This window comes from Nanorana parkeri, unplaced genomic scaffold (assembly GCF_000935625.1).
Source record: "Nanorana parkeri isolate BGI_ZX_2015 unplaced genomic scaffold, ASM93562v1 scaffold6, whole genome shotgun sequence".
NCBI classification, from domain to species: domain Eukaryota; kingdom Metazoa; phylum Chordata; class Amphibia; order Anura; family Dicroglossidae; genus Nanorana; species Nanorana parkeri.
The window spans coordinates 3,974,597-3,992,440 of NW_017306274.1; the positions used below are offsets into that span (position 1 = coordinate 3,974,597).

Genomic DNA, 17,844 nt, shown 5'->3' on the forward strand with positions numbered 1-17,844 from the left:
CAGTTTGCAGGATTTGTTACTGCTTGACTTTCTGGGACCGGGACCCATAATTCTATTCTACTTCTTCACCTGGCCTCTAAGATCATGACATTTTTCTTTGATCTTTCCATATTTCGGAGCATTACTCAGCATTGATGTTTTGAGTCTTGAGAGTGAAATTGCTCTCCTCTCATCCTTTCATCATGGCTTCCCTTATGTCTGGACTTTGATTACCCGGCCCTGCTGTATTTTGTACTTTCAATCCTTTTCACATTATATTTCCTCCAGTAGGAATTTGATTTTTTTTTTCCCATGTCCCCATCCTCTCCTGTCATTTCTTCATCTCGGCAACGGGCCCGGTGGTCCCCTAAGACTTTCTTCTTTTAAGTTGAAGCCAGAAGTTTTGTTGCGGAGACTTTGCATACACGGTTTCACTGTGACAAATGACCCTGTAATGCGAGCTCTAATTGTTTTACATTATACAATGTAAGGGATTCCGATATTCCCTGCAAATGTGGTGAAGCAACAGTGGCCATATGTCTGCATTAATGATATCGGCACCCCGCTGGCATCCCTCGTTGCTGCAGTTTGTCTACTTTGCAATCATTTTTTTCTACTTTGCTTCGTTAAGTACATTTTTTTGTTTTTTTCTTGTGTTTGTTTTAGGTCTCAAAAAGTATGTGTAAACCCACTAACTAAATTCTCATATAAGAGATTCAAATAATATCTGGTGATCCTGGCAAGGTCCTTTTTTCAGGCACTTCCTGTTACAGGTTGACAGGGTCCTGTCCCAGTCTATCTATCCTGCCCATGTATTGTAACCCTGTCACATATACACTATATTGCCAAAAGTATTGGGACGCCTGCCTTTAGACGCACATTAACTTAATGACATCCCAGTCTTAGTCCGTAGGGTTCAGTATTGAGTTGGCTCCGCCCTTTGCAGCTATAACAGCTTCACCTCTTCTAGGAAGACTGTCCACAAGGTTTAGGAGTGTGTCTATGGGAATGTTGGACCATTTGTCAGGTACTGATGTTGGAGGAGAAGGCCGGGCTCGCAGTCTTCGCTCTAATTCATCCAAAAGGTGTTCTATGGGGTTGGGGTCAGGACTCTGTGCGGCCAGTCACGTTCCTCCACCCCAAACTCGCTCATCCATGTCTTTATGGACCTTGCTTTGTGCACTGGTGCGCAGTCATGTTGGAACAGGAAGGGGCCATCCCCAAACTGTTGCCACAAAGTTGGGAGCGTGAAATTGTCCAAAATGTCTTGGTATGCTGATGCCTTAAGAGTTCCCTTCACTGGAACTAAGGGGCCAAGCCCAACCCCTGAGAAACAACCCCACACCATAATCCCCCTCCACCAAACTTTACACTTGGCACAATGCAGTCAGGCAAGTACCGTTCCCCTGGCATCTGCCAAACCCAGACACGTCCATCGGATTGCCAGACAGAGAAGCGAGACGCTTCAGCAAATCCTCAGCACTAAAGATACAAATGGTAAAAATAGTATTTTTTTTAAATGACTGTTGTTTATGGTCTGTGTATGAGTACCTAGTGACCTGAGAGCTCTTCAGATACCTTGTCTTTGGAGTCTAGAAAGTTAGATGTAATTAGTACAGACAGCTGCCATCTGCCTCAAACTGAATGGTTTTTTTTCACATTGTCTTTGTCGGATCTGTGTGTAACATTCCTTTCACTATTCCAGGTGTCGTTCATCCAGAACTTGGTGTTTTGCGTTGAGAGAGCGTACCGCGTGCCAGACTTTGGGATCTGGGAGAGAGGCAGCAAGTACAACAACGGCAGCACAGAATTGCATTCAAGGTATTTGCACACAGCTCATTCCATTATTTCTTCACTCTGATGGGCTAATTAAGTCACAGGCCCATTTGATTTGGCTATTATTCCTTATGGCAGGCTTTATGGACGCTCCACATAAATAGATTGGATTAGCAAAACTCCGTAATGAAGGAGATGAAGACTGAGTAAGCACAGCTAAATTATAGCCCCTTCAGCTACAGGGAACAATGCACTTCTCATTTCTTTCATTTGTCGCTGAGGAGTTCAATCTATCCGTTCTGCAGTTCACTGGACTAGATTACTTCATTATTGGGCTTAAAAGACCCCACCAAGCGTCATTTGCGTCCAAACTGACCACATGACATATCCACTTAGTAATTTCAGGCAGACACCCTTTTTGTCAAAAACATTTATTGGGATCATTCAGGCTGCAGCAGTCATACAACAGGAAAAAAGGAATTGCTTGTTCCAAAGTCTTTGCTGGATAGGATTCAATCAATGAAATCAAGCGTACAAAAAACTAGTTATGTTCCCTCAAACCAATAAGAGCTTTTGTTAATGTGCTTGCTGCATCAGGATGATGTGGGATGGGCACAGACCCACTGTAACTCCTGACACCTAACTGCTAGTGATCCTAAAGAGGACCGGAACTCAAAAAGAGAAGAATTATGAAAATGTTAATCATGCCTAGTAAACGGAAAGATCTTATTTTTGTGTTGAATTCCTTTTGAAAAACAACAGTGCACTCCCTGTGCTTAGGCAGTCCTGTGCCTGCAGCGTGAGATCATCTAAGACACTGTTGCCTCTGACTGTTAGTCTCACCAGAATGGGAGTGAGATTTGGTGCTGTCACTACTATGTTGCTCACTGTTCTCTTTGCTGGAGTGGAAGCTGTACTTGATTACCTGCAGCACATGCATGCCTTTGCTTTATTCTTCCTGTGAATCTGTGCTTCCTGCACCTTTACCATTGCTTCTAGTATTTCCTTTACCGGTCATCAGGGGAGTAACCCTGACATGAGGAAGCAAAGCCCTACTCCTCCACCAAGATGGCCACTTCCACTCAGCGATACAGTGCAAAACAAGGCATGTTAAGTCGGTAATGAGGAAAGATCAGATACAGGGAGCCTACAAGCAATACCGTTGACTAGTCCTTTGCTTTTTACTTGCTTTTTCTGGACACAGCTTCCTTAGTTCTGGTTCTCTTAAGACCCCATTCACACTTAGCGACATACCTTTTGCAGCAGGTCCGCACAGCCGGGATAGCGCGACTTTCGGGGCGACGTTCCAGGGACGATCCAGCTATGGTAGCGCGAACTTCTCCGTCGGGCTCCATAGAAAAAAGGCAAAATCGCGCAAAATCCGCCGGAAAAAAGGGTCCGGTAGAAGCAACTTGCGACCGCGACGCGCGACATGGAGTTAAGACAGCTCCATTGAATAGCATTGGCCGACGACTTCTCGCGATATCGCGCGATAATTCACTACATGTGAACGGGGCCTTAAAGAAGAACTATTATCTTTTTCAGTTTAAATAATCTAAATGCATATCAGTTGGATCAAACCAAAAGGCGTGGAAAGTTTTACAGTTGGTTTTAGTTAGATGCACCCACAGCCTGAATAGGAAAGCTGCTTCCCTTCCAGTAGAGATGGACACCTGCTCTCTATATGAAAGCAGTGCCATGGTCTGACACTCCCCCTGCTGAGTCAGAGCTAGGTCCCCAGTCAGCAGGAGCATGAGTTTTGGCAGCAACCAAACCAGCTGCAGACAAGTCTGAAGTACTTCCAGCACAACTCAATACAAATTTCAAGCTAAAGGGATTTCTCTCAGTAAAGCGGACCAGAAATTCTACCAATGCATCCCTCTATGTATGATGATTAATAATAACATAGACATGTCGGGTGTAAAATGCTGCGATCGTGAAATACTTACACTTGCAGAGCTTTCACTTCCTGCTTTGAAAGGGCAAAATGACTTCAGTTTGCCAAAGCAATGCACACTGGGATTGCTCAGCATCAGCAGAGCATTGCTGGGAAATCTCATCTGTAATCTCATGAAATCTGAGGGAAAGGCATTTTCCTCCCCAGAGATGATGTCACATGTCCTAGTCACATGTGCCAGTAATCCAGGAAGTAAAAGGAGAGCTAGTGATCTGCCCTTAGTAAACATGGCCACTGTCAGAAGTACTGGGAAAGAAAAGAGAACTAAGGTATGCAAAGAATACAAAGTCGGCATTTATCTAGAGCATGGGTAGCCAAACCCCGGCCCTCCAGCTGTGGTGAAACTACAAATCCCATGATGCATCTCTCTCGGGGAGTCATGTCTGTGGCTGTGAGAATCTTGCAATGCCTCATGGGATTTATAGTTCCACCACAGCTGGAAGGCCGGAGTTTGGCTACCCCTGTTCTAGAAGGATGTGTTTGTAGATTGTCATTACTTAACATAACTCTAGTTGTCCCCCTGATCCTAATGGAAAGGAATTGCACCGATACCGTTTTTTTCCCGGTATCGAGTACCGATATTTTGCTGTCGGTACTCGCCGATACCGAGTGTCGATACCTGTGCTTCCGCTGGCATGGACCCGGCTTCCTGGGCAATGTGTAATGACACGCCGCCCGGCTTTCTAATTGCCTTGGAAGCCGGCTCCATGTTCTCCAACGGCACTGCCTGTCGGAGGAAATCTTCCTCTGACCGGAAGTTCTGGTATCCCTACAAATGGAATAAAGTTGTATTTTGTCTATTTCTAATTAGTGTGGCGCTTCAATTGCCGCATCTCCTCAGTATTGTATTCAAGCACATATGACTGCCTAAGTGCAATGGTGCTGCCAAACAGTTAGTGCCTGTAATAGGTTATTTGCAGATCCCCCCACGGCTCAAATGTCATCCGCTTCAGCCAAAATTTAGGCCATCTATGGGGGCCTTAACAGTTGAAGTTAAATCAGGTCTTAGCAGAATTATCATTCTTTTATATATGAGGCCCATTGATTTCATGGAAAATTCAGAGGTGTACATAAGCCAACCGCACCATGTCTCTGTGATCTGTGGCCAGTCCTCTAGCTGAAAACCCCAGTTCCAAACCATTTTCTAATCTTAGGACTTCCTTGTCCCATAAGAACCTTGATATTCAAAGGAGCTGCGAGTGTGACATTGTAACAAATGTGTTTGTTCAGCATGTTAATCGCGTTTATTAGCGGCTCACGATGCGTTCTTCATTTATTTCCCGAAAAAAATAAATGGCTTTGTCTCATGGTGTGGATCGCGGCGCCGGTGATGGAAGCGTATTCATCTCCAAGATATTAGGCATCATAATTAAGCAATGAGGGTTGATGAAATTCCAGCTTGGAGCAGCGCGGGCAAGTAAATCATACTTTTACCTCACAACGTTCAATGTATTAGCATGTCAGTGTTGATAGATGTATACTTAACCAGTCACATTACTGCAGTCGTAATTCATTCCGCTGACACCTCACACGAGTCCCATTATAATGAAAACAGAGAGCGGTTTTCTGGCGCTCACTAAGACGGTATCTACAGAGAACATTATAATATTGTAGATCTTATGTATCGTTTTCTATCTCAGTGACTTTAAAGAAGACCTGTGCCGTGGAAGCTGTGCACAAAAAAAGCAGGCAGAGGTCAAAGGACTAGTCACCAGTATCGCCTGTGTCTCCCTGCAGCTGATATTTACCAATTACTGACTTACCATGCCTTGGTCTGCATTGCATCTCTGTGTGGATACAGCCATCTTGCTGGAGGCAGGGCTTTGCTTCCTCAAGCTTGGAATACAGTGAGTAGCACAGTACTGGCACCACCAAATCTCCTGAGACTGGCAGCAGTGCCTTAGATCTCACATTGCAGATAAACAGCTATGAGACTGTAGGCACAGGAGTGTCTAGGCACCCCCGCTTACATAGAATTGCGCCGCTGTCAGGAGGAGTTTTAGGGCTAGTTCACACCAGATGCAGTGCGTTCCGGCCCGATTCTGGGCAGAACGGACTGCCTCGCATAGCGGGCGGCTCACTTTTTTTGTGGGGCAGGAAAGGGCGTGGCGGTCCATTGAAGTGAATGGCACCGTAGCCACGCCTTCTGACCAAAATGCGATCGGCCGCACGGGATCGCAAGGCACAATTATGCCTGCTGTACGGTCCAGTCCCGTCCGATCAAATGCTGTAAGCACTATTTTGACTGGATCGCAGGCATAATGTGCCTAGCGATCCCTTGCGGCCGTAGGGCGTGATTTTGGAATATAAGCGACAGGCGACTTCACACTAGAACTTCATCACACTACATTACATCACGCTACACACATGAAGAGAACTCTAAACACGCCCTCAAGACGAGACTTTGTTATTCCACCTGCTAAGAAGTAGGGCTGCAGCTAACGATTATTTTCATAATCGATTAGTTAGCCGATTATTAAGTTCGATTAATCGGATTTTTTTTAAAAAAAGGCTCCAGTGATGGACTACTAGTTTCTATTGAGATTGTAGTCCATCACGGGAGCAAGCTTGGCGAACGGTGAAGTATCGGGGGTCTAAACAGACCCCTGATATATCCCTTTTAAAATAGAAAAAGAGATTGAGGATACAGAGTTATCAATCTCTTTTTCTGCAGCCCTGGTTATAAATGAACAGGAATCCTCTATACTGAGTGTTCCTGTTCATTCATAACTTGTGGATAGAGTATGTTTACTGTGCCCACAATCAGGAATGAACAGGAAGTGATGTAGATTACTTCCCATTCATTCATAATTGGGGACACAGTAAACCTACTCTGCCCTCAATTATTTACAAACACTCAACAATCACTGACTGCTTGTACCTGCTCTCCATCCTGACTCGCTGTCACAGGAGGCTAAGCGTACAGTGAGCGAAGGAGAGCTTGATCTCCGCCCCCGCACCACCGGCCTCCTATGGCAGCCAACAGCTGTCTCCGCCCACACACTGCTGCTCTTCTGATTTGTCACAGGGGGCTGAGCAGTGCGGGAGGAGAGCTGGATCTCCTCAGACAGCTGACACTTCCCTGCACGCCCGGCCTCCTGTGACAGCCAACAGCTATCTACACCCCCCACACCGCTCTCCTGATTTACCACAGGAGGCTGAGCAGTACGGGAGGAGAGCTCAGCCTCCTGTGACAGCTGTCTCCGCCCCCACACCAGTCTCCTGATCTGCCTTAAGAGGTTAAGCGGTGCAGGAGGAAAGCTCGGCCTCTTGTGACACGCCGGCCACTCACATCGCTCTCCTCCCCTGCACCGCTCGGCCTCCTGTGACAGTTTCTCTCCTCCATGCTGGACGCTGCGTCAGAGTAGCGCACAGTGGGGAGGAGAGAAACCAGGCATGCACTGCAATTTCGGGCCGAAAGTGCCATTTTCAGCCGATATGTTTCTGCAGCCAAAATTTTGGCGCATCCCTACTTATTATAATACCATTGCCTTGTATATCATGAAACAACAATGTATGTATTACTTTGGTGTCATAAGTAACCGAAAAGTTGCCTTGGCCCATAATGGGAGTAGAGCTGTGGGAGCTGAAGTAGTTAAGTTTATAATATTTCTCTTGATAACAATCCCGGCATTGTTGCCTGTGCTTTCCTAATTTGCTAGTTTACGGCAAAGCTGGGGCTCTATTACGTTTCTTGGCTTATTTGTCTTTTCTCCGTCTCTTTTCTATAAGCCAGGATGGAGATTACAGCCACCCAGACCAAGCGCTCCGAGAACAGACAGCTAAATCTGGCAGGATAGTTTTTGCGGTAGTAAATGATTTCAAAAACAAGTTCTTTGAAGAATAGGATTATCTTGTATCTTCCAGAGAAGTCAGACAAGAAAACAGTTATTGTTCACTCAGCAATTTCGCCTGGACTGCGCCCAGTACCACACATGAATGAATGTACAAATAGAAGATGATGATCTGTTTGAAAGTCTGGCCGTAGATGGATGGGGGATTTGTTAAAATAAAATTACAGGTGGCATTTTTCTAATGTCAGCTCACAAAACAGCTGAGAATTCAGTTTTGGGTGCACTGACCCTCTAATGGCCCAAACGCTAGGGAGAAATATAGAACTGCATATCTAATCTTAAAAGCTAAAATTGTATATATCGCAGCTTACCAGTCATTGAGATGTGGTGGCTCTATTCATTTTCGCTTTGTTTGTTTTTTGCAGGCTTTGTATCTATGGAAGGAGCCATAGTTGTCCTCTTAGAACAAGAGTACAAATACATCTTTCTCTGTTTTATCCTCATTACATGGGGGCAATTTTTAGGTGGGCTAAGGATTGGTAAGCTGCAATGTGTTACATTTCTATTCTTGGGTTTTTCTAAACCTGTGGTTTGCCCTTGCAGTACAAAACAAATGTTGACTTTAAAGGAGAACTATGAGGTGAGTGAAAATCACTCAGCCTCATAGTTCGAGCCGACGTGTGACAATGAAACTGTCACATGTCGGCTCAATAGATCGGGAAGTGAGCGAACGCATACCGTCGCTCGCTCACTTATCGATCATCTCCCTGCAGGGAGAGGTGACTGTCAGTCACCACTCCCCGCAGAGATTCCCACGCTCCGATCCCCCAGTGCTGACTGGAGGAACGGATGGGGGAGGGGGCGGGTACAGCTGGTTCCACCTCCTAGATAAGCAGAGCCAGCTGTCAGTCACGCAGCTGGGTGGATTTCGGGATCCGTCCCGGCTGCAGCGTTCTCAGTATACCGTGAGCTGTAGCTCGCGATATACTGAGCTTTGGGTCACGGGAGGACGCTAGTATATGTCCTCCTGTGACCTTTAAGAGAACTATGGGGAAAAACACTTACCCCATAGTTCTCTTTTAATACTCCCAGCAACACATTCTAAGGGCTTTTGTACATGGCAGCGAGTCATGTGTATGTCAATGGCTATATGTGAGTATACACTGGGCTTGCATAAACACGCACACGACCCAGAATGCGTCCAGGATTGTTCACCTATCTGCATGCGCGTGTACAAGACCTTACTTTTCTTTTGTTCCCCCCTCCATTTCATTCGGGCACAGGGAGTAAAGAATGACAGCCCTGGGTATACCTCAAGTCACTGCAGTCAGAGGTTATACAGGGCTGAGGAGACTCGACACTTCCTTGTGATATCTCTGGCCCTGTCACCCAGCACCAATACGGTCTCCTGCTCCTCCATACTAGGAAGTACTAGATACATTATTTGCTTCCTTCAGCAGGATACGTGCTGAGTATGTGTGTGTAAGTGCTGCAGGGGACCGGGGGGATCAATATAAAGCTGTTGCTTTGCCCTGCATGGAGAAAGTTTAGGTTTGCTTTAACCCCCTTTGGAAAATGCTGATTGCCTTGCTTACTATACTTACCAGCTGGTTTTAGTACTTTCTGCCCCTGACCTGGAACAAGTATGCATATTAGGAAACTAACTTGTTCTGGGCCAGTGGCATACAATATTGAAGTCAGAGGGTTAGCTTGGCAATCAGCAATGGCAGCCTCCATGTTTCTCTACGGAAAGGTTTTCCTCCAGTTGGTGTATTGTTATTTAAAGAACAGGAAGACATGAGGGTCACAAAATGTCACCTCAGAGGGTACATATTCAGTCTTTATTTCCATGCAAAGTATGAGCTGTGATCTCCATAAACAGTCATGTTCTTCGTTGTAGGCTTCTTGTGGTTGGCTGTTCATTGTCTGGACGGGATGGCACCGAATGATCTGTAACACCCAGAAATATTCCTGCACTCTTATTACAGAGTGACGTCTGAAAGCCATCACTGCAGCTTGCCATGTAATACATTTAAATGTCGTTTCTGCTTCATTAACCTGGGAGTCGTGTTGCCGGGGAAGAGTTAGATGAGATTTTAATGTTTCTACATAAAGCGGAGAAAGTTTTGAAAGTCATTCTCAAGCATTAATAATGTGCACTGGTAGTGAACATTAGCAGTGGTAGAGATGTCAGTTTAGCACGCCGGCTTTTTAGGCTTCGTGCCTTCATCATCGCGCTCGGAGTACCCAAAGACAAAAGATGATCTTCGCTGATCCAGACAGTCGTTGCTATGTGCGGTGAAGCCAGTATTCACTCTTGCCAATCACCGTCTGGGGACATTTTATTGGCCTGGTTGAGGTTTGGTTGGCCAATCACTACGGTTCCATTGAACATAAAAATCAGGCCCATTGGGCGTTGCCTAACTAAACACACATCTAGACATTATAAAAACACATCATACTGCATCAATCATATGAAAACTATGCATCATATGCCTTCATCTGAGTGGCGTACCCCAGGGTTCGGTGCTGGGGTATAGTCCATTTGCCTTAAAAACAGGCAAATGGACTATACTCTTATGGGTGTGCCACTAGGGAAGTCGGAAACGGAGAAGGATTTGGGAGTCATTATAGACCGCAGACTGAAGAATAGCTTGCAGTGCCAGACTGCTGTAAACAAAGCAAGCAGACTCCTGTCTTGCATTAAGAAGGGAATTTATTGCAGGGGCAAGTCTATAATTTTGCCACTTTACAGATCACTGGTTCGGCCACATCTGGAGTATGCGGTCCAGTTTTGGTCACCAATACTCAGAAAGGATGTCCTTGAGCTGGAAAAAGTCCAGAAGAGGGCAACCAAACTCATTAAGGGGTTCGAGGATCTGAACTTTGAAACAAGGTTGTTAAAATTAAATGTGTTCTCGTTGGAGGTTAGGAGATTAAGGGGGGACATGATTTTCATGTATAAACTATTCAAGGGTGACAGCAACCTCAGTAACAAACTGTTTACGGTCAGCTCCGTAACAAAGACCAGAGGGCACCACCAAAAATTGGTGGAAAAAAAAAATTAAACACACAGGGTGCAGGGGGTTCTTCACATTTAGAACGGTTAAGGTCTGGAACTCGCTGCCGCAGGAAGTGATTTCAGCGAAGAGTGTGGAATCATTCAAGAGACTCCTGGACGAGTTCCTGGGAGACCATAATATACAGGGATACAGGTATTGCTAAGAGAAAATCACACATGGACACATATACATGCACAAACCAGCTCATAAATGCATACACGCAATAGGTTGGACTTGGTGGACTTATGTCTTTATTCAACTTCAAATACTATGTAACTATCTCGCCTTATTCTTATGTATAGTTACACTGTAGCTTTAAAGTAGATGTAAGCCCAAACACCAAAATCTCATCCGATCTTTAGCGTGTGTTTGTAGTTTTCAAAATAATTTTTTTAATCTTTTTAAATCTATAGCTTTCATTGACAATATACCTATTGATGCTGCCATAAGAGTCCTTGTTCAGGTACTCCATATTATGTAGTGACAACCCTGTTTTGCTGTCTCCCATTTTATCGCCTGTGTGGTCGCAAGAGCTTTTGCCAGAGTTTATAAGTCGCCGTGCCAGTGCCCAATCGTAGGCATGTTCTACCATTGTCAGTCCAGAACAACGACATGCAGCTATTGATTCTGTCCACATGGATTGCTTTAGTGTTATTCACTTTTATTGCAGAGGTTTGTTTGTTCTGCTGTTGCAAGTGCTTAATATCATCTATCTATCTATCATATATCCTAATGGAACTCTTACATCTTACCTTTCCTCACCCAGTCATTACAACAGATAAGATTGGGACTGTACCATGTACAGAGAATCCTAATGATTAGATCATATTATGTCTGCAGTACCTACATTAAAGGAAAACTGTACTTTTTGTAAAAAAAATTGGGTAATCCACCTTCCACCGCGGCAAAAAATAAGGGTAAATCTCTCCAACGGGGAGCCAGATATCAGGATTACATCTCTGTGACCCCACTGGCAAGATTTCCCCTCACTGTCTATCCTGGCGACCACTGCCACCAAGGCAAGACCAGTGTCCCCTGGAAGATTTCCCCTCTCTTCCTTTATCTCCTGCTCGGGTTGACGACTCAAAATTCTGCATGTACTCTCACTTTCAGTCCTGGTGACAATGGTCACGAGGACAAATAGAGAGGGATAATCTCCCGAGCCTGGACAAAGCACTAAGAATCTGAAACGGGCTCTGCCTATCTAGAGGCAGAGCCAGCTGTACCCGCCCCCTCCCCCGTCCGTTCCGCCAGTCAGCGCTGGCGGATCAGAGCGGGGAGGGGGGAATCCAGCACCTCCCCTGTCACGGCAGAGAGCCATGACAGGATCGAGGGGTGAGCGAACGCTGGTATGTGTTCGCTCACCTCCCGATCTACTGAGCCGACCTGTGACAGTCTCATTGTCACAGGTCGGCTAGAACTATGAGGTGAGTGAAAAGCACTCACCTCATAGTTCTTTAAATTACCAAGACTCAGAACTCAAAGCACCAGCACCAATCTCATCCTGGTTTAAGACACCTCGAACGTTTTCCCAGCTGTAAAAAGACATTGTTGCTGAACTAAAGAGTAGAGCTGAACTTTTCTGCTTTTAATCAGCTGTCAAAATACTTTTTAAAAAATCCCACCCCCTACCTGCAGAACTATTAATATTCCAACATTCTGTTAAATGAAATGTGTACATCTGTCGCACACATGAGGCATCTATTTAAAGCTGGGAGAAATATGGGCCTGTTTTCATTTAATTCCATAAACCGAACACCATGTAGCGAGCAAGCAAGGAAGCCTGCAGATAATAAATGGGACACCAACAAAAAGCACTTTAGCTTATAAATTTATTTCTGGCTTGTGCTGGTGCTGGCTCAGCTCCTTCCCAGGTAAACCAAAAACATTGTTACCTCTGTCACCGATATTAATGAGACCTGTGTACGTATCAAAGCAAAAACTATGAAATAATGGGATTTTCTGTTGTGAGCAGAGAGCAATTATTCTTCACGTTCTTCCAGTACATGGAAGCCTCTTTTATTATTTTTTGCATCCTGTCCAATTTGTGTCCTAAATATAAGAAACAAATTAAACAGGAACACTGTAATGGTAACCATACTTTGTCATCGTGGCCAGCTGTATGTGGTATTTAAGGAAGGGTTTTAAAGGGAACGACTGTAATAAGTGGAATCTCTGATTGATTTGATATAATATTACATTCCGACCTTTCTGAGACTAGATTGTAAAGAATCTACTATGCTGTTCCTGCCATTGTTGAAGTCAGGTGTCAAAAGGTCTTCCTTCTTAAAGTGACATTTAAGTCACACATTTTTTCCCCCCCCCCCACCCCCCTTTCCCAATACTGCTTTAAGGACTTACCTTAAAGGGGTTCTAAAGCCTCTGTTTTTTTTGCCTATATCTACTGCTACGAAGCAGTAGATATAGGCAAAAAGTTAAAAAAAAAAACAACATTTTAACAACGGTTTAAACTTACCTTGTTTTTGCTGCGCGCTCACGTCCGAGAAAACGAAACTGCTCCGGCGGCCGCAAAGCATCTTGGGGCGGGCGCATGCACAGTTCGGATTCTCAGCCGGGAGACGAGCAGAGACGCAAGGTAGGTCTATGGACGCGTGCACCCGCATGCAGGCACCCCTGGTTCGGAAGTGCCTGCAAGCAGAGAGGAGTCAGCGCTGGATCGGAGAGCCGCCGCACCGCTGGAGGGACAGATGAAAAGAAGAGGAAGATCAGATTAAGAAACATCATTTAAGGTAAGTGCTGACATTAACATTGGGGGTAGGAGAAAAAAATATATCCTGGAATGTCACTTTAAATCATGCCTCTTGGTCCCATCATAGTCTTCCTTGCACTTGTATTCAGCAGTCCATCCAGCCCTAGTCTCTGCTCCAGCGAAGACTGCTGTCTCTTCCTGTCCCACGGTGTCTGCCTGACAGGTATGCTCCCAGCTGCGTGCATTCACCGCCATTGTGTCTCCTCTTCCCCCCGCCGAAAATCTCTACTGCGCATGCACCTGCCCCATCATCATCCTGCACGGCCGCTCGAGAAGCTCCAAATCTTTAGACGGGAGCGAGCGGTGGAGACACAGGTACGTTTTTACCTTTTCAGTAACTTTTTTTTATTTTGTTTAATGTTTTTGCATATATTTGCTGCTCGCTAGCATTAGATATGTGCAGAAACAAAGGAGTGTTTAATACTATTTTAAACTCAGTACTGATTACAGACACTCAAAAACTTTCATATAACAGAAGTACTATGAGAAAAAAAATCTAAAGGTGTCCGTTATCAGCCCTGAGCTCAGGCAGGAGACAGGCCAGCCTCCATGGGGACCATAGAGCCTGACATTGGGCTGAATAACAACACACACACACGCGCCACACCTATCCCTATGAGTAAGGCTGCACTATTGTAAACACATAAAGTTTATGTAAACCCTGACAATGATATTTTCTTTTTTTGCTCACTTTTGTTTTGTTAAATATACAGCATCATTAAACAACATTTATATCTCTGTATATTATAATATTATATGTGTTGGATAATTTCAAAAACATACCTGTTGCTCTTGTCAGAAATGTAACGCTGTCCTGTGCACACTTTTTGTCTTAGTTCTTATCTTGCGACTGATCAATTCGCTTTTAGGTTGTGGGGAATAGACTGAGGTGACCATTTGAGTAGATTAGCAAAGAATACCTGGTGATCCTTCCATTTTTTCTGTCCAGGTACTTACTGTTAGGGGTTGACAACTGTCTCGCAATTGTGCTCTTGTGTTGTCACCCTGTCACACACCCCTGATGGAAACTACTAGCAGCCAAGCTGACATAATCCACTGGCGTCACTATCGGGGAGCCGTAATGAACAGTGATGTGCAGCTGACCCTGGGGTGATTGCATGTAGACATAAAGTGGCTAAAAAGATGCATAAAAGGATGAAACAAATTTAAGTATTTTATGGAAAAAATGGGAATTGTTTGATTCCTGGTGTTTTAGCAAAGCAATGTCATATAGTTAGGGCTTACATCTACACCAGGCTTCTTTTTTCACCATTATGTGGTGCTTGGTTGAGGATAGTGTAGTTATATTAGAATGAGGATCAGCTTGTTGCAGAAAGGACGACGTACATGCAATTTTGTGCATGGTTACGGGATCCTGACTGGACCCAGGATTCAGCATCCTGATACTCATGTTCTGCTTAGCACGGAGAGATATGTTAAGCCTGCTGGTATGTCACTAACTAGACTCAGGCAGACACCCTTCCCCGGCAGCCCGCAGAGCTGAGACAGTCTTGTATCATCTACACATCCTGCTGCAGTAACACGTGAGCTGCCGACTAGAATATTAATCTCATCCCATCTACCCACAACCCAAACACTGCGTGGTCCCCTCATTGTTATTCCTGCTCAGCTCTGCTCCAGGATTATTTATTAAAATTAAAAAACTACTGTTGACACATTAATGATTTATCATCCTTAAAGCACGGCTGGTGTTCTCTGTTGAGGGAGAAATTCTTCCTCGCTGTATTCCGAAAGACCGACTGTCTTGCCCGGCTCCTGATTGGCCGCGGATGTGTTTAGAATCTGAAGCTGCTCTGCGCTGACTTTTCAAAAGGACTGCAAGAGAGAGAGAGAAAAAAGCAGACGTCCTCTGCTTAGGTATTAATGTCGCTGTGGAAGTAATGTGGGCGGCTGTGGATAAAATGTTCGCTTTCTTCTTCTTGAAATAGTTACTGAAAGAGAAAAAAAGTTCTTTTAAAAAGGACTTCAGGAGATTATTTAAAATCACGTTCCAATACCAATGACATGGTACCAATACCAATGACATGGTAACATCTCCAAAATACGCCCATTCCTCACCAATGAAACCTCAAAATTGCTCATCCACTCCCTTGTTATCTCTCATCTTGACTTTTGCAACTCGCTCCTCATTGGCCTTCCTCTACATAGGCTCCTCCCCCCTTCAGTCTATCATGAATGCTGCTGCTAGACTCATCCACCTGACCAACCGCTCAGTGTCTGCAACCCCCCCCCTCTGCCAATCCCTGCACTGGCTTCCATCCTCTGCCAATCCCTGCACTGGCTTCCATCCTCTGCCCATCCCTCCACTGGTTTCCATCCTCTGCCAATCCCTGCACTGGTTTCCATCCTCTGCCCATCCCTGTACTGGCTTCCACTCGCCCAGAGGATAAAATTCAAAATATTAACAACCACTTGTAAAGCCATCCACAACTCTGCCCACGGATATATCTCAAACCTTGTCTCAAAATATCACCCTAACCGTCCCCTCTGCTTATCCCAAGACCTCCTGCTTTCCAGCTCCCTCGTCAACTCCTTCCATTCTCACCTCCAGGACTTCGCTAGAGTCTCTCCCATCCTCTGGAACTCTTTACTCCAACCTGTCCGACTGCCTCCCACTCTGCCTTTAGGCGATCCCTTCAGACTCATCTCACGGAAGCCTATCCCACCTCAACCATCACGTTCTCAAACAATTCACCCCCACACAGCTACCTCCTCATGTATCACTTCCCCCTCCCTTTTAGATTGTAAGCCCTCAGGGGCAGAGCCCCCCTTCCCCTTACCATCTTGTCTTGAATTGTATTGTGATTGTAATGTCTTCCTTACATTGTAAAGCGCTGCGCAAACTGTTGGCACCATATAAATCCTGTATAATAATAATAATAACATGGTTCTTACCAATTACATGGTTCTTTTTGTATCATAAGTCTGAGCTGCCACATAGCTACAATTTGAAATCAGGCTTTGAGTGGGAGTGTCTGCTCCGTGGGGCTCATTGGTAGGAGGGGATGAGTTTAGCTTTTAAATGCTTTTAGAATGATTTCTAGGGCCCTTTTCTCTTAAGTAAATGTTCAGCAATGCCCAGGAACCTCTAAACTGGGCACATTCAACAGGCAGACAATGGCTTTGGGTTTAAATTGGATCTCTCTCTGAAATTTCAGCCTATTTCATTTGACTGCTGAGGCACATGCATGCTATTGCTGGAGGGTAGTGCAGAATGCTAGAGCTCTAACTAAAGCTGCCCATACACATTTTTTTTTCCATTCAAACCACGGAACAAAAAAATATAGAGCAGATTCCCCCATCAACACTATGAGCACCTTGATAGATGAATCCGTGCTGTTTCTCTTGTATCCTGACAGCAGCCGCTGGCTAACAAGACACATGTTGATAAGTGGAGAGATCAGAGTGACAGAGAGATGAGCTCATCTGGCTACTGCTTTTCCTTCATTGCCTATCACAGGCTGTGGGAGTGACTGTTAGGCTTTGTTCTCACCAAATGCAGACCAGATCTGCATGAGTTTCTGCACACGCAGTCCAGTGGGTTGTGCCGCGTTGTTGATGCGTTCCGGGCTGTTTCTGGTTAAAAAAAAAATTGTTATTTTTTTTTTGTTTAAAATGTGCTTTCAGTGCGTTCCAGGCGTTTTTATGCGTTTGCATGCGTTCCAGAGCAGGTAAAATAGGCTTGCTGCAGTTTTTTAACATGCTCTGGAACTGAACGCTGCTGTGTGAACTAGAGGCCAAAATACCATTGGAATACATTGGACGCAGTTTTGATTTGTAACTGCTCTGCTCCTGGAACGTGCTTGGTGTGAACAAGGGCTGAGTGTCACATTGTTAATTGCAGCAGAGAACAATCAGGTCTCCGCACCCTGCCGGACAGTGCTGTGCTGTGTGGCAGAGCTGTGTAAACCATCCCCAGGACAGGGATAAGTTATACTTGCTCAGCAATTAGGCTTTTCCATGCTTAATTGTTATACTCGATTGAAGAAGAGAATTCTCTTTGGGGTCTTGGGCTCCTTTGAATTCTTATGCCTTGATATTGACAAACATAGAACTCCATGCGATATTTTAAAAGTGAATCGATTATTCCAGAGGTTCAAAGAATCACCGGGTCTTTATTTTGCCTCAGATCTTTGCATCATCTCCAATTCTGCCGTAATTGCCTTTCTTCAAAGGACCTAAATCAACAAAACAATAAATGTGTATAGCGTGGTAAAATATTGTATTAAATTACGGCCCCGTTCATCTTCCTAATCTTACCTGGAATCTGTCCACAGAGATCCTTCATTTTAATTGTATCGTAATGTTGCAAACCGCCGACAATAATGTGATTAATTACTGGTATGGCTCTGCACTGAAAGTAAAAAAACGGACCAATCTGGAATCGGCTAATTATTGTACAGATGTCATCCTGTCACCGCTCCATAAATAGCAGAGGATACATATTGCATTGTAGTTGTTAGATGTTCCCTCCAAACCCCCCCC

At 44.8% G+C, this 17,844-nt stretch overlaps 1 protein-coding gene across 2 annotated transcripts in view; it reads left to right on the top strand.

Annotated features, from left to right (window-relative positions):
- The window catches only part of PHKB (phosphorylase kinase regulatory subunit beta), a 206,348-nt gene that overhangs the window by 74,907 nt on the left and 113,597 nt on the right, over nt 1-17,844 (top strand). For both annotated transcript variants that reach the window (XM_018553209.1, XM_018553201.1), the window contains one exon: nt 1,685-1,800. In XM_018553209.1, coding sequence (XP_018408711.1) covers nt 1,685-1,800 — 116 coding nt within the window. The remainder of the gene's footprint in view (nt 1-1,684; nt 1,801-17,844) is intronic.